The sequence below is a fragment of the Mugil cephalus genome, chromosome 13 (genome assembly GCF_022458985.1).
Source record: "Mugil cephalus isolate CIBA_MC_2020 chromosome 13, CIBA_Mcephalus_1.1, whole genome shotgun sequence".
NCBI lineage: Eukaryota > Metazoa > Chordata > Actinopteri > Mugiliformes > Mugilidae > Mugil > Mugil cephalus.
This window is the reverse complement of record NC_061782.1, coordinates 17,854,395-17,872,246: the sequence shown is the minus strand read 5'-3', so window position 1 is coordinate 17,872,246 and position 17,852 is coordinate 17,854,395. Positions and strand designations below refer to the sequence as shown.

Sequence of the window (17,852 nt, the reverse complement as noted above, 5' to 3'; positions counted from 1 at the left end):
AGCAGCTTATATCTTCATAACATAAATACCCGTTCATACACGTGGCCTAAATACATCAATCATAAAATAAGACAAAGAATCTGCTTTGAGCCAAATGACAGTGAATGACAGGTTCTAATACTCAGTGCTTGAATATATATACAGCAAGATGCCCAATCATACTTCCAACACCGGTGCAAAGGAAAAGGTCAGAACAATACAGGCACGAATAAACAAGAAGATCCAGACTGACTGACTGACACACTTTCAGAGGTAAAGCAGTAAAGCATGCAGGCCATCTGTCTGCTCATATCTGAAGGCCTGCCCATCCCCCAGAGTAAATTCTGTAAATAAATATCCCAGAGCTTCACTAGCAAACGGCCAGCGCTGAATCCAGTGTTCCTTATCTGGTTCTACACTGCGTTTGACGCACCAAAATACGAATAATGTTGGACAGAATAAGCCTGTTTCTAATCTGGTTTAAAACGAAGGTCTACAGAGATAATTAAATTTATCTTGATGTCCAAAAAGCGGACTGTATTGTAGAATTTGTCTGTGATAGGGATCAGATTAACTTTGAACGTTATCGTTCAATATTACCTGGTACTTGGATGTTTTCACTTCCATTCAAGAGACAAAGACAATAACAAAAAGAAGAAGAGGAATGGACGATGAGATAGACACTGTAGAATAGAGTTATAATTGTAGACACAGAGTGGCAGACTTTTCCCACTGAGAGATCTTCTGCTAGTCCTGTAGGTTAGCCGCTCAGCAGCGATCCCTGCGTGTGAAATGAACAGTAAAGTGAGCTGACATCTTTTCTTACTCTCTGTCATACAGAGAAAGGGAGCTTTATTTCTGTCTGACAGCGATGCCACTGGGCCTTTCTTCATTTCCGACTCAGGGGACAGCCGGGCTTAGAAATCACCTGGCAGAGAAGCAGAAAAATCTGATCTGGAACAGTAAGGTCGTTCATTTCTCTTCTGGCAAAGTTTTCACTTTTGAACTGATCGCGCACACAAGCTCCAGAGAGGCATTCTTCAGGAGTAACAGGATGGATGCAGATAGGATGCGACAGCCCGAAGGCTATGATCTACTGGGTCATTGGGGTTACGCATGAATGGAGGTCTTCTTCTATACACAGTAAATCCCCATTCTCGATGCATCCCCGTACACCCCCAGAGCGCACAGTTCCCTCAAATCACCTCAAAGCAGAGCAGTATGTCAAGTTACATCCATCTATCCCCTCTCACATTTCCATCATTCAATTTTAAACAATTTAAGAGAGGATGATTTTATTTGACACTGCTCATACTCCAGACTAAACCAGAGTGAAAAATATACACGGAGGAGGCCATGGAAGATACAGATTTCCTGGTGGGATTCACACATATATATTTATCCGTTTCCTTATACAATTACCTGACAAACCAAAGTCAGGCCTTTTCTATTGTCATTCTGAAAGAAGACACTGTGTGAAATGTTGACTGAAGCACTGTGTAGAATAGTAATACAAACAGGTAAGAAAATAATAGTGTCACTAGATTGGACACTAGGTAGCCTTCCTGAGTGTTTCCTGTGTAGAACAACTCGTAGCATATAATAAAAAAAATTGTAAAGGCTTTTTGAACATAGTATCCCCATATAAACGCAATTGAATAGTAGATTCAGCAGGTCTAAACGACAGATAGGCTATAATTTTTGAATAGAAAAAGGGGATTTCTGACCAATTCAAATCCGTTTGGAAAGGAGACAGGAAGGATGGAGTGAATAAAGAAAAGGATGAAAAGTCTCCTCTGGCACTTGTTTGTTCCTGACACGATGTGACGGCCGCAACTTGAAACTCATTCTATATCTTTTAGTCCATCTTGATTAATCCATCTTTTATGGTGCAGAGCCAATCAATTATACGGATCAATATGAATATAACCCCTGTTTGAAGAGCTCAGTGTGTCATCCAGCCAGCTTTACTGAAAAGCTCATTATTTCAAAGTCCAGACACACACAACCACCACCTCTGAACACTTTCACTGATGTCTAAGTCATTTTTTTTCTTTTTGTAATATATATATCTACGTTTCTGATCTGAGAACGGACAAAGGGATAAGAAACACATCCTGACGATCACCTTCAACTGACTCTAAGCCTCGGTCTCGTTTACATATATTGACAGAGTCCCATGTCTCAGTGGAGTTATAACTGTGCCAGTCATCTGGACGGGGCCGTCGTGGGCCATAGCCCTCTCCCTGAAGAGATTAACTGAGTGCCATTAAAGCAGGCTAATAGAATGAGACAGGGATGAAAGCAACACTGACGCTAGGCTAATGTCTATTGAGTGAAAGCTATCCTGGCCAGAGCTGCACTGATGCTAAAAGATGCTAATCCAATGAGACAGCACAGAGGGTTCGGTAATGCTGTGTACTAACTGCGGTAGATCAAATGACAGAGAGCAACAGACGAAACAGTGAGTTGACACAAGAGGAGAAAGTTATGGTGCAGCTACGTGCTACATTTAAGAACTACAGCATGAAATTAGTCAATTTACAGCAGCATCCACAGTTTTTTTTCCTGCTAATGTACCACAAACAAACGGATTATAACATATTACCTTAACTCAGTGAACTTATGTTGCCCTCTCCAACCATTTCCATCCACAAAAGCAATCATTAAGATGAAGCTAGTCCCCACCAAGTGACTATGCACTTTGCTTCCTCCATCTTCTAAACTGAAAGTAAGGTAGCACATAAGAGAGCAGAGCACAGGAAAAGGAAGACACTCAGCTCAGAGTTTGAGCCTTCTGCCTGCTGCCTGCGTGTCCTCGCATGTGTGTTTGTGTAGTGTGAAGTGTGCGGCGCGTGTGTGGGTGGAGACAAGAGCCTTCGCGGATGCGTTAATATTTCATAGGGTGTCTTACAGGAACCCCACCCTCTGCCAGAGGAGAAGAGAAGAGAGATTTTGCTTTAAATAATTTGAATTTTCTTTTATTAAAAGAGTCTTTGAAGCTGAATAGTGTCAACATCTATACACAATATGGAACAGGTCTTATGACTAACGATGCATCCTCTCCAATACATAGGACATCTACAAACTTAAGCAGAAGTTTTCAACGTGCTACTCATAATTTCACGATCACCACAGGGCATAATCGAGTAAACACATCCTACCTAGCACTCAGCCGCTCGCACAGAGAGTGGCTCCCACAGAGAGGGATGTGTTGGGGTTCTCGTCGAGATTCGGCGTGAATTCAATTTTCCCTGCTCGTTTCACGGTTGACGGCGCACCGGCTCCACTCAGTCGACCGTTTTTCCGTTAAGTGCCGGCAGTAAAGCCGTAAGACCGTTGCCAGTTCTTCAACATCTCCTGTTGTGTCTGTGATGCCGCGTGCCTTGATGAATCACGGCATGGAGTCTGCAGCAACACTCATTATATCAGCAGCGGAACTAAAGGCTAAAACACAGGGTTTCCAAAGACTAATTAAGCTTTTGTGCCGTTTCATACATTGCTTCTATTAGGTTTTTATTAGATGCCTCCATTACAATCAGCTGTTGTACATGTAACTGACTACAGTGGTGATGCTAAGCATAACATTTCAAGAGGTATTATGTACCATATGATTAGAATGGTAGAAAGAAAGCTATTTTTGTAATATGTCGTTAATTCAGGATATACTGCACACACTTGCAAATCTGAACTCCACTACTGTGGAGTCACGACACAGAAGCACCTTTCAAAAAGTTGTCATGATCCACCCTGACTCATACCCATAAGAATAACTGCTGTGCTCTTCCTGAGGTGTGATGATGAGCGGTGCCAGCGCTCACACGGATCTAATCATCTTCACTGTCACAGCAGTCCAGGTGGCCAAACTGCCATCACCGTTATCGGGTTTCTCCTGTTAGGATAACTGAATGACATGCAAAGACAGACGTGTTAGCGTCAGCTGGATGAGCCACACGTGACCTTCACTTCGACCACACTGTGAGAAGTGTGCGGTGCATCTGACAGCCCTGCTTAATTCTCACCGTCTGACTGGCCACAAGGGCAAGAAAGGCCTTTAAGTGTCACCGGGCAACAGAGCAGGTGTCACTCACTGTCATGGAAGTCATTAGAGGCGTCCATGCAGATGAGTGGACAGTAGCCTGAGGTACACTTTGATTTGTGGGTCAAAGTGAAATTAAACTTCCCTGAATACCCGTCAGATGTCCAATACTCACCAACTTTTGCTGAGTATTGATCTGTTCGACTGTCTTTACAAGCTAGTCCAGCTGAGCTTTCCTCAGAGTTTAGCGGTTTCTTGCTGAACAGGACAAAACAGAACGGTTTGTATGAGATAATGAGCAGGGTTTTTAAAAAACGGGTGCATAAAGCTGTTGGTTAAATGAAAAACCAAGGTCTGAAAGGGAGAGCTGACCAGACATTCAAATAGGTGCACTGGTTCCCAGTTTAATATTGAAATATTCCACTGTGAGGATGATCTCCAACTGAATCGGCAGCACAAAGGAAGACGTTTATGCTGTTGTGAAAGCCTGTTTTACGATTCGCTGTCAAGAGTGTTCAGTTAATTTCTCTGTACGCTGAGGAAAAAATAAAAGCTTTCACTGATATGAACAGTTAATCAAGGACAATACTGCATTTCAATTAAGTGGTGACCACTGGTGAATGACTGCGAGTGAGTGATGTTTGGTGGTGGTCGGAGAGGCTGTAGGCGAGGACTGGCAGTCACGTTTCCATCAGTCTGCCCCACGGAAGCTGTGACTATTGAGGTAGTTTACCACCACCGGGGTGTGGCTGTGTGAGCGGATAAACTTAAAATCACCAAAATGATGCTACTTTCCTCACATAACTCATAAACACACACTTACAGTGTAACAGTAACCCAGCATGTTGTGCAGAGTTCATAGCTGTTTCAACAACCTTCTGACTGTACCCAGACCTCAGACTGTAACCAAGTCTCTGATAGCAGAACAATGACACCACTCTCCTTCTGCCGTGAAAACAAATTCTCTGCACACGGACATGTGAGTTCACTTGAAACATGTCCAGCTTATCTTAACACTGTGTTGTCCAGGGCGCATTTGTTTCAGATGTAACTCATACTAACATCATATGCCTGGTGGATTTAGCTTCTGTGAATGGACAATGCAGTGTTATTAGGTCAACTTCCTCTCTGCCCCACTTCCCTCTTTCCCGTGCATCCTTCTTTTCCAGTCACTCTATTAGTCTGTCTTTTAACAAACACGTCCCACAATCTCCACAGTTTCCTTAGGCGCCACAAGTACAGTAGCCAGTGTAAACAGCCACACACGAGGATGCCAGGGAGAACAAGGCATTCCAACATCAGATTAGGCCACAGTTGGTGGTTAACATCCATCAAGTGTAATGCCTTGTGCCCATTATTTTACACAGAGGCTTACGGTTGGGCAACTGATGAAACTTTAGGGGAATAATAGAGTGACATTTCTATTCACCTCAGGAGCCCTCCGGGAAAAGGTTGATACTTCAGTAAATTACTTTGAACACAGAAAGGCACCACAGCAAACTGAAAACAATTATGTACTGATGTTAGCAATGTTGAGTCTGCCATGCAAACCCAGGATTTGATTATCACACTCTTATCGGTACATTTGACCATACAGACATTTGCGACAACATGATGTTTTTGCATTTGGACAGCATTTCAGTAATGACTAAGCATGCAAAGCATGGAATAAGAACAGCACCAGGGAAAGCAATACTGCAAATGAAGCGAAAGTGTCGCCGCAAGTGAAAGGAAAGGTTAGACGAATCTAGACATGGCAGTGCTGGACGACCAAAAAAAAGACAATGCGCCAAACGAAACTGGTGCAGTAACATGAGCACGAAGGCTCTCAAACACCTGCGCGCCGCTCCGGATACTGGCTTTCACTTCTGAGAATTACGCCCATTCTGAACAGATGCTCGCAAATTACAGCCGGCCCCATGTGGTGATTGAAAATGACTCAGCAGTGTTTGTGCAGATAGGCTGGAAACAAACTTTCGACCTGAAAAACAGAGTAAAAGGTCTCCATCACATGTTCAGGATCCCATGGCAAGCACATAAAGGCCCTATATCACATGACGTAAAGGCTTGAGGGATTATTCAATCAGACTTAAACGGTTTAAGGCAAGTGACCCCTGGACCTGGACCTGTTGTAGTGAAAGTTTGTAACTGATTATGGTATCGGATGCTAACAGGTGACACAGAGTGACCAGACGAAGGAAGGCCGTACTGCAAACTCATAAATACACAAATAATGGCAGCTGACCTGTCAGCATTTTTTTTCTTATTGACAAAAGGCAGCAGGAGTGTCTTCACTGTTAATAAATGGCAAAAAGTAACATTTAGGATTATTTCCTCTGTAGTCTGACATAACTCAACTTTAGGCACGCCAAACTCAAATCTGATAGTGTTTTATTATGCACTCACTAACAATTTGTCACATAACTTAGGGAGACATCCCCAAAATACCCATTGTTAATCTTTGATCATTTTCTGTGACCTGTGATTTTTGAAATACAACAAGCCTGTTGCGAAGTAGACATATTCCACAATAAATGCCATCATCCAGCCGGTAGCGACAGACATCTGCTGCCTTCTCCCTGCATTGTGTTCACAATGACACCTGTGTAAACAAGCTATTCAATGCGAAATAAAAGAAGGACTCTTCCACTGACAAAACAGAACGCTCCCAGACGTGACCTTTCGTACTACATAATTAAAACAGAAATGATTAAGCTACATAACGATACAATAACAGTCTTAAACTGTTACTCGTTACCTTGTATATCAGGGAATGTAAAGTGATCAACTCAATCAAGCCATATTCCACCAACTTTTTACAACTTTGCAGTACATCTTCAGTTATCCAACAAATTAACCCAGTCGTCCCACAGACTAATGTCAAGTAATTGGAAGCGTTGTGAAGATGCAAAACCTTTACCTGTAGATAGTTCTTTATACCAAGGGCATACTCTGATCAGTAGCAAACTATTGCTCCAAGTGCTTGACAATTTCTTACCCTGTCTGGGCATCTGAGATCCTGTGTCTACACTCCGCTGTGTACAGAGCTATTTCAAGCCTTTAAACATCTGTGGCCTCACTGAGGGAACGGCGGAACTGATAAGCGTGGCTAAGTATAGCTCTAATGATAGACCACATACAGTGAGAGGAGAGGGCGAGGAGGATCAGAGAAAAGTCAAAGTCAAATCAAGTCCCTCCGCTCTGAGCACAACACGGTCATGAAGACATGCACAAAACATTGGGGATTCTCTGTTGCTTTCTAATATCTATTCAGTCAGTTTGGTGGACCAATGCAAATGTATGTTTTGCTCAAATAAATATGACCAGTACAACGGGAAGGATGAGTGCAGAGAGCTTGTGACAGTCTGAAAAGCTGCGTAACCCTCAGCTTGCTCTACAGTGACTCGTTCAGTCTGTGATTTCTGGCATTGTCACGCAAGTGACTCAACACTTCTCTGCGCTTTAAATAGTCCGTTTGAGTCCATTATGTGAGTGCACTTTAACATCTTATCTCCCTCAAGGTTGCCTTCATGGTCACTACGGTGTCTTGGGATGACTGGCATGCGCGAGGTAGTGGGTGCTGTGTGAACATCACCGACGGAAAGGGCTGACGACACCGGGGCACGCACATCCTGAACGGCAGTTTGGGTGGTCGTTAGCGAGCAGGTGCACAGCGCGGACTACTCAGCTGTCGTCGAGGGGGGGCGGATTGTAAACACACCCTCAGCCAAGGTGGCGCTCCGGGCACCCTCGCCGACAGGTGCCCGGGGAACACACACATGGAATTACACGTGTGCGTCTGCGGCCAACACCGCCCCGACGCAGGAGAAACCAGAGGAGAGTCCATCTCACTTACGCCGAGGGCAATCGGTCACGCCCTTATCCTAATGTGTTGTGGCGCGCCCATGCCATGGCGCTTTACACTGTCTGGGCTGTAATAGATCACAGACTAAAATGGCACACACACACACACACACAACACGGTAAAGACTTGACTGACAGCGACTTCGGTTGAGGTATAGAAACATGAATATGTGCGGCTGCACAGGTTAAAATTGAACTCTGCTGAATCTTACTTTAAGACTGTGTGTGTGTGTGTGTGTGTGTGTGTGTGTGTGTGTGTGTGTGTGTCTTCTTCAGTTACCCTTCAATCCTGACATGTGCATCTCAAGATATAAAGTTTCCTTTGAGGAGCCTTTCCTTTCCTTTGATAAGCCACTGCACATGTTGTTTATACTTAGGTAGCCTTCTTATCTGTTACATAATAAATAACTTGTATTCGCTCAATTTATGAATGCACAGCCACACTCATTCATAACACAGTGGCTCCTTCGGGGGCATGTTATGACTGTGGGGGGTGATGTTCACAAACATGACCTCTTCTGGCAGCGCACAGGACTCCTTAATGTTTTTATTTACACCATCAGCATACTGTAATAATATAACATGCTCTCTAGGCACACACTAAAATGATAGCCGCGGCAGGACTTATGTAGGCTAATATAATATGTTTGCACTTACCTCAATTATGCCGTTGAAAAGCATTTTTAAAGCCTCAGCTGACAGGTCAGCAAAAAAATCCACTTGTTTGTTGTCTTGTACACATTGTAGAGGCTTTCACTTCTTGTTTGAAGCACTCATTGGTAAAGTTACGGCTAGCATGTAGCCCGTAGTCATCACATAAGTTCAACCGTGTACAGTCAAATGTGTCCTGTACCAAAACAAAACAACGAGCCTGGAAAACAAACACGTGAAACGTTGAAAATAGTTCGCTTTTCCGGGAAGTGTTTCCAGTTTAAAACAACAACAATAATAATAATAGCACGAAGCTACTGTATGACTGAGCCGTTAGTTTCACTGTCAGTGTAAACACCGACCGACTGATGATGACACCGAGAGGAGCTGAAAAGGTCGTTAGACGAGCGTAAACGAAACCCGGTAAACAGAGGTACATAAAGAGAGTATCCTCTCAAGAAACAATTGTAAACGAACTGAACGCAGCTGGAAAGCAAACGGCACAGAGAGCAGACCCCGAAAACAGTTTTGTCAGTCCGACATCCTCCTCCTCTTGCTTCCAGCGGGGTGGAGCGTAGCGATGTCACCTGGGTCTCAAAGGGTGACTCCGCGGGGCAATAACCTACAAGCGTTCATCACGTGCGTGTAATAATTCTGACCGTGAACGTATCTTTACATTAACTATCACTTGAGCACGTTTTCGGGAGTCTGTGCCGTTGTGACTGTGGGATAAATAGCTTAAACGCTAACTAAACAGCTTTCATGCTAGCCGTGCATAGCCGTAGATGTGACGTCAGACTGTAAAGACACACAAGCTGCGCGTGCAGAGTTAAATCTGTGCACGCGACTTGGAATAACTGTTAGCTTGGGTTTAGCATTATCCAGGAGTAGTATGAATGGCGAGGTATTGGCTTCAGCAATAGTAGTGGTTTTCTTACATAAGGCAGCTTTTAGGAGTTTTATTATATCATATTTTTTTACATATCTTCTGTAAAACTTTCCATAACAATGCAGTGCTAAATGCTGAACAGACAAATGTGTTTATGAAAGTCCATTGCGTTGACTTAGAAAATTGCAAAGCATAACTTTGAACTGGGAGAGCCTGTTAATTACTGAATAAATATAAATTGTGTGAGGTTTCATGGTTTATAGCTCACTTTTAATATCACATTACAAAATTAAGCATTCATAGCAAAAGATATCTGAGAACTCTAACGAAAACCAATCAACAGCTGTTGTGTGGAAATTTGTTCATAGTTTCACAGTATCATAAAGGTGTTCCTAATCTTTTACCACCCTCACACAGGCAAATGAGTAGGACAAAGTCCTAGAAACAAATTTAACCGTCATTTTATGCAGCACACTGCCACTACCCAACTCAAAAATCCATCCTCGCCTGGCCATGCCAGCAGAAACTGATAAAGTGTAAGTGGAGTGTTTTGAATTGTTCTGGTCGCACAAGTGTTCCTCGTAACAGCAGATGACAACAACATCTGCTGTGTTGTATGCTTTGTTTGTTTTAACTTCATGGCACGCGAAAGTTTTGTAGGTTAATGTACGCTGCTAGATGAATATATCCTGATTTTACAGTTGGGGTAATCTCATAAATATTCCTGTGTAATTTGCCTAATCTGTCACTATATTCAAAGACCATTCATCCCACTATGTGACCACAGTGGAAATATGTAGCAGAAATATGTAGAAACATAACTGGCACCCATTTGATCACTTTGGGATCTAGTGAATTTGGAATCTAGGTCAACATCTTGTGATGTTTTTCTTGTTTCTTCTTTTTTTATTAGTTCTTAAACCATTTTTGTGTGTGTGCCTGTGTGAGGCTGCTCCTCATCCTGATCCTGCTGGGGATGACCATCAAGGAGTGTCATTGCTGTGGGGTGGGGGTGTCTGGTAGTGGTTTGGCATATCTGAGTAACATCCACATGAATGCCAGGGCCAAACTGGCCAGAAAAACACCGTATTGTCTCAACAAGGTCAATGTTATTTACTTCTTCTGTCAGTGACTTTAATGTTGTGGCTGATCGGTGTACGACGACTATGAGACGTTCAGGGGCCTATGTTTCCCAAAATATGTTTTGCTAATCTTTGTTCTTTCCTCAGTTTAATATTTAATGCTTCTTCAGCACAAAAAGAGTTGGGTCTGGGAGAATGTTCCAAGCAGGGGTTCATTAAATATTTTAAGAGAAAACTTAATCAAGTCAGAACAAGAAGAACAGAAATAGAAATAACAGACACTACAGTATATTTAGCAACTTAAACTGGTAGTCTGGATACATTTGCAGCAGCCATACAGTGAAACGCTTATTGACCAATTGGGCCACTAGAGAGCAGCCTTTCACTTGTTATTGCGTGCTTTCAGAGGCGTCATTGTTCTGCACATGTTCCCTTTATTTTCCCTTGTGGTCCATGTGTCTGAAATATAGTTATAATGTGACAAAGATGGAGAGAAAGAAAAGAGCGAGAAGAAGTGTGACCATATGTTCACTCTGTGGGTTTTAAATTCTCCCGTGGACTGAGGCCAGCTTCAATGAAAAACACACACACAAACTCACCTACTCCTCCTGTCTCTCTCTCAGCTCTGTTGCACTGCAACAACTTTCATCTGAGCGGTATCTTAAACCAACACTGTGTTCAGATGCCTGTCAAGTCAGCTGCAATCAACAGGGAGCTACCTTAAAAGACAGAAAGATAGTAAGACAGACAAGACAAGACAGACAAGGGAGAAGGAGGGGTTAGGTAAGACAAAAATGTGATAGAAAAAAAAAATACGCGGATCAAATGAAAAGACAACGTAAATACTCCTGTAGCGGGTTATAAAAGCGCTGAGACAAGAAGGTATCTGTGAACGAGGCAGAGAAGGAGCGCCCTAACGGAGGAAAGGAGTGACACAGGCCCCGGTAAGACGGCTTGTTAGCCTATAATAACTTCCTCAACTGAAAGCTTAATGTTGTCTCGGTGTAATCCGACCCTTCGTTTCCTCTGTGATGGAAAATGATTTTCTTTGGTTTTCTTGAGACTCAATGAGCCGCATTGTTTCCTGCTACATTATCAGAATGACTGGTAATAGAGACAGTAAATTAGACCACAGCAGGAGGAAGAATGGGGGCAAGAAGTGCATTAGTAGAGCATGATGTGGAGCATGATCTTTATAAATGGATCATTCTTCAAAGCTATTAATATTTATTTGATTTGAACCTAATTGATACTAAGAAATAAGAAGGATATAGTCCAGTTAATGTGTGTAATGTGTTAATGTTATTTCTGTGTGCACTTTGTTGTGATATCCAAGATTAGAATGATTGATGATTTGATGTTAATTTTGCCTTGTAGCCGAGTGGATGTCTCAACCATGAACCTCAGCTTGATGTTTCCCTTCTTTCTGCTCCTGAGTCTTAAAACTTGTACGACTATGGTGAGTCTAACGTTGTCTGCCTACTATGTCAGACTGTGCAGAATGAATTGAAAACAATAATGATGCATCAAATTATATTCCACTACCGTTTCAGGTGTAAAAATTGCCTCAGTTATGAATGTGTGGCTTCAGTATTACGGGTCACCTGTTTTCTATTTGATCTGAGTTTGGGGGCAGATGTGGAGCTGGCTCAGACTACAAAGTTTTTAAAGTTTGGAATCAGTCGAACAATGGGAGAATGCATACCATTTTTATTATTTACAGTACGCTGACTTCGAGAAGCAGATTTTTTTTTTTTTTTTTTTTTGTAGATTCAAATTATAGATTACTGAATAATAAGCCAGCGGGTCTATGACGAAAGACAAGTTCATACCTGAGTTATGTGCATTCTCAAAATGCCTTTGGGGATCCCATATTGCTCTATATGAGCACTATAGGAGCTCAACATTATAAAAAAACAAAAACAAAAAAACAACTTGTGTGTGTGGTTCAGGGAGGCAGAGCCCAGCGCAGACAGAGACAAGCTGAGGAGAGGCTGAGGCCGTACATTGGCAGAGTAGAACCAGGTAAGACTTTACACTACAAGAAAGCTGTTTTCAACAGCACGTCTGAAGAAAAACTACAAAAAAAATGCAAACATCTTCATATAGATGCTTTATGAACGCTGACAAAAATAAATAACATTTATAATAAAATGGTAAGTCTACATGTTATTAAATCATGTCTTAAAACTAAGTTTTATTCTTAGGCTGAGCTGCTTTTTATTGTGTGTTTCAGGTTATTAGCATGTTATAGATAGTATGTGAAGTCTTTTCTTTTCACAACTCTGATTGGTCAACCTTTGTTGCCCTACCAATCAGTTTGACTTGACTGATCCGTGTATGAATTTGACCGTAACGTTTGTTAGAACCGATAATTCACAGATAAAGCAGAATGTTTTAATCGCTAACACAGACCATGCTGAAGATCTTCCTCCTATTGTGTGAATGTCTTTCCATTTTGGGTCACAGGCACACCGTAGCGTTTTGAGACCAAGTTGTGTAAGTAACGCATAGATCAAAAGAGAGCGGCAGGTGAAAACGTGACATTTGCATCCGTTCGTTTAGTTCACCTTTTCATAGGTAAAAATCTGATTTTCTCCAGCTCTAAACATCGACAAACACCTGTCATAAGGTCTGAATGAGCTGGTGCTGTCTTTTGTATTAGAGCGTTGAGCATTGACCCATTTTAAAGTCATTTTAAAAACATTCCTATTACCTTCACTTTTTCTAACACTTTTATCATTGCTGTCAATTGGACCCCAGCAATTTAAACCTTCAAAAAATGAGAAATGTTCACAATTTTATCTGTTAAATACTTTATATTTGTTTGTTGACCACCTAAATAGCCCTTTAATTAAAAACCCACCCCGGCCCCACATATACATCCAGAATACCTGTTTCAGGGCTTCATATCATTACATAGTACATACTCTTGTTATCTATATGAAAAGCTATTATCACAAGAATAATAACATATATTATGTTGGGGGCAGTGTCCGTGTCAGTGCCCCATTAAATTAGGAAAAGTCATTAAATATGAAGCAAAAGAATAATGTCAGTTATATATTTCGAAACGTTAAACACTGAATGGGGTCACATTGGCCTCAAAGATAACAGGGGGGTTAAGGTTGTTCTTTCATGTTTCAGAAAAGCTTTGTGAGTTGATGAAATGCCACAGTCCAACAGGATCTTGGTGCCAGGTTGTCGCAGAAAACGGGATCCTCATCCCCAAGTGTGTTTGTCCTCAGTCCTGTCCAAGGTAAAAACCTCATAGCATTTACACTGACGAGCACGAGCAGCCCCTTCGGTCACCTATCATCTTCAGTTTTGACCAAGTCAAACCTTTACCCTCACATTTTGAAAAGTAAAAGATCATGAAGCTTTCGCATGTTTTTGCATATCTGGCGCCATCAGGCAGAGGGCACCAGTGTGCAGTGTTCTGGGAAAGACCTACTGGAACCAGTGTTTGCTTCATAAAGAGGCCTGCACAAAGAAACGCCGCACCGGACTGGCTCACACAGGACCCTGTCTGGGTAAACACACAGAGTATTAAATATTACGCATAATTTCCGCTGTGCGCTGCCGTCTCCCGGTTGATCTCTGTTATCCCTCTTGATCAGTCTCCAAGGCTGAATGCACTGAGGAGGAGTTAGGCCAGTTTCCATATCGACTCCTGGACTGGTTCCTGCTCCTGAGTCGTATGGGGGAGTCGTACGCGCCCGCCGCCCCGCCTCAGAGCTGCCTCAGCCACGCCCAGAGGACACAACTGGCACAGGTAGCTCAGACGTGAAGCTGAACAGTGGTTGTGATTCATGTTCTACAAAGACCTCAGCTAATGATGCATATGAAATCAATATCCTCAACAAAATGTAGTCCTTATATGTATATATAGCTGGTAGAGAGATATGCCAAGGGATCACTTTCACCCCCAGCGTAACCTAACACTGAACATTAAGTTGTTTTTCACACCGGACTCCATCATCACGCCGGTATACTAACTGTCCTTCCCAGACTGTCTAGCAGTGACTGATCGATGTTAACAACCTGCTGTAAGTGGCCAGTTCTTGTGTTGCTCGCGGTGAGGCTGTCCGCAGACCGAGACAGGGGCTCTTAAGAACACCCTGTATAAATAGGATTTGGTCAATAATCACTAAATTATTCAATAAGATGGTGGAAGAAGGGATAACTCAATATCCTCTCAGCCACCTTGACCTCCTGCCCTCAGATGGATTAAATAAAAATGTAATATTATTTTCTGAGGATATAAAAAGGGCTGTACTGTGTAGTGGTTTGGAACAATGGCACAGTATATCACGTGCGTTCTTACATGAAGTTTGTCCTTCAGTGACCGTAATTCTTACATAAAAACAAACAAGAACGTGGTGTATTGAGGAAGCGGCACCCTCCGGGTCTGAACAGTGAAGCCCCCGCAGAAGTGCAACAAATTGCAGTTCAACAAGTGGCCACTTGAGGCTGGCACCAAAAGGAAGCAAATCCCCACAGACCCCCGTGTTAAAAAGCCCAACTTTACAGCAACATTAAACACGTTTACAGTCTGGTACCATAGACAATATTCATTGTTGAGGTTCAGAATACAATTAGCTCCAAACACCATCAGCGCTAATGGAAATGTGTTGCAGGTCCTGGACATATGAACCATAGAACTGATCTTTTCGATGCAGCCAAATAAAACTTTAAGCAGATTTATTAGGATTTGTGGCGATCCGTCCAAGAGTTGCTGAGATATTTCTGGATTTAAGATTGAGACTGACTCACTCTGTAGTCCCTCTGGCCGCTGTCATGGCCAACGGTTTGTATTCATTTCATGTAGTGAGATAGGAATTGTTGAAACAATGCAAACAATTTGCGTATTTGTCACCATTCCTTTTACGTCTCTTTTCTCTCTCCCCAGGAAAGATTTGCCTTACTGGATAAGAACAAAGACGACAAGTTGAGCCGCAGAGACCTGAGGAAGCTGCTCTATAGGAGGATGCCTCTAGAGCATTGTGCCACACCATTCTTTCAGTCAGTCCCACCTCCACCAGCTAACGCTGCTAAAATTACATGATGATTAACTTAGTTGGCTCGTATTTGAATAAATTTAGTCTTGGCGTGTTTTTTTTTTTTCTTTTTCCGTGACAAATTAGTATCGTGTGCAACCACGTATCGTTTTGTATTTTTCCATCCCTTCATGTCACACAGGGTCCATAATGCAAACCTCCCGTCTGTGGCAATATGTTATTTTCAACTAATTACTGAAACACAGAGGGTTAAAAATGTCACACGGCGATGCATGTCGCCCCCGCTCTGACCGAGCTGCACCTCCCACCATGCTGTTCTCTCTGCACGCCATCCATCCATTCATCCTCCATGCCGATCCATGCTTCCTGCGTCCTCCTCCCCGCCGATCTCATGACCACGCCATGCCTCCGTTATCTTACTCCTCCTCCTCCTCCTCCTCCGTGTTGAATCTTTCCCCCTTCTGCGATTTCCTTTCATCTTTCCCACAAATAGATTCATCCTCCATTTCTCTCAGTCCCTCTTTCATCCTTCCATCTCCACCATCCATGCTTCCACCCAACCCTCCCCACCCCCAGTTCCCTCTGCCGGTCTGCAATGACAGGTTTTGTGGGAGCATGGCTGTCTGTGTCAATGTCAAGCCATTTGCAGCAATGATAATGTTTATTACCCGCTGTGTCTCCCGCTGCCCATGGATTAACACAAATTGAAGGTGTACCCTTCAGAGGGATCTGAAAGACAATGGCTGCTGACGACCACCAGCGCAATCCTTTCTGGCTTTAAAGTATACCTGAGCATCTCCGTGCAAATATTCCATTTACAAGGTGCATGCGTGTGATTTCTGTCACTTTGCCGTCTCCAAGTGCTGTGTTACGAGTGGTTGCGCTTTGCTGGGTTTGCAGGTCGTGCGATCGTAACAGGAACAGGAAGGTGACCCTGCAGGAGTGGACAGCCTGTCTGGTGGACCGCTCCGAGGCCTGGTTCTTCCGTTTCATGTGTTAGTCACAGCTTTTTCCTCGTTTTAGTGTAATCCCGCGTGCTCACAACTAGAGGTTATAGATTAAAACTCCTGTTACTGTAATCAAAAGCACAAATTATAAGAAGCCCGCTATTTTATATGCAGTTGAGGAAGAGTACAGACGAACAAGTTCAAAATTACATGTAAAATATCAGTCGTTCCCAGAAGAAAACAATTTCCTGCATGATGCATTTATTTTTTAGTTATTTAGTGTAACCCCTTTAAAATAGCCAGAACTGATGCAGTGAAGACCAAGTTTTATTGATTTCAGTGGGAGTTCAGTGGGTTGCCGGCTGTTCTCACGGCCTTATCCCTCTTCTTTATGACCTATAAAATAGAGCAGGCTTGATTGAAATCTGAATTTAATATAGCTTTCAAACACTAACCACTTGAAGTCTCTGTATGACTTTATAAAACTAAACTATGAAAACTGAAACAAAATTTTAACTATAATAAGATATTAACTATGTAAAGGAATTCAGATTACAAAGTTTCAGTGTATAATATTTTAGTAAAAAGTATTTAGTAGTGATTCAGTTTCAAATGTTAGATATTCACTTTTGTGTAATATTTCAGTTTCAGTTTACCATTATTGACATTATGAAGATCATTTCCAACCAATTATTCCTCAAATATTAAGTATTATTAAATATTTTTTTTCCACGTTAGTAAAGCCAGCTGTACTTTTAATTTGCCTTACAAGATTATTTGTATTTTTTATTTATTATTATTATTTTTTCCACAGCAGTGAGAATGGGCTCCTCCAAGCTTTGTCCCTCAGTCAAAGAGAGCCACCTTTGACGTCGCCGCAGTCGTTGGATTTCAAGCTGGAGGATCATTTATGACATCAACAAATCTGAAAGCCTGCTGGACGTCTTCTGCAATCGTACACGCGCCCGACTGGGCCGCTTAAATGTCTGCACAGAGTGGCTGCCAATTACGTTAACTGTTAATTACAATGCTGACATTTGTACAATCGTCTTGTGAAAAGAAACAATCGGCAATATGGAAATGACATGCTCTGAATAAACAATTAAAACCCGGGATGATGGACAACGTGATGTACGGTGAAAGACAGGAAGTAAGGATTTGAGGGAAATAAACGCCAAGCGTGAGGCGACGTGACCGGAGAGGAGACAAAGAGATGATAAAGGGGGCGAAGGGGAGAAGTAGCAAAAAGTGTCATAGTACAATGAGGGAGAGCGAGGGAGGAAGGAAGGAAGGATGAAGGAGAAGGAAAGAGAGAGAAGTGTGTTTGTGAAAGATGGGAGGAGGTAATGCACTGTAAATGGGAGTTGAGAGTAATGGAGT

General features: G+C 42.5%; 2 protein-coding genes across 6 annotated transcripts in view; one reads left to right on the top strand and one right to left on the bottom strand.

Annotated features, from left to right (window-relative positions):
• The window catches only part of ccser2a (coiled-coil serine-rich protein 2a), a 47,980-nt gene extending 38,800 nt beyond the window's left edge, over positions 1-9,180 (bottom strand). For 2 of the 5 annotated variants that reach the window (XM_047603460.1, XM_047603462.1), the window contains exon 1: positions 8,540-9,176. The gene's annotated coding sequence lies outside the window, so the exon portion shown is untranslated. Of the gene's footprint in view, positions 1-2,587; positions 2,710-8,539 lie in introns of those variants that run through there. The other 3 variants (XM_047603463.1, XM_047603464.1, XM_047603461.1) reach the window with 3 other exon arrangements.
• A 1,969-nt stretch (positions 9,181-11,149) lies between these two features.
• On the top strand, positions 11,150-17,705 carry sparcl2 (SPARC-like 2). Its single transcript, XM_047603603.1, has 9 exons — positions 11,150-11,448; positions 11,882-11,963; positions 12,457-12,529; positions 13,652-13,763; positions 13,919-14,037; positions 14,125-14,279; positions 15,417-15,529; positions 16,426-16,520; positions 17,287-17,705. The coding sequence occupies exons 2-9, from the start codon at positions 11,901-11,903 to the stop codon at positions 17,340-17,342; spliced, it is 786 nt and encodes a 261-aa protein (XP_047459559.1). The 5' UTR covers positions 11,150-11,448; positions 11,882-11,900; the 3' UTR covers positions 17,343-17,705.
• The last annotated feature ends 147 nt before the right edge of the window (positions 17,706-17,852 follow it).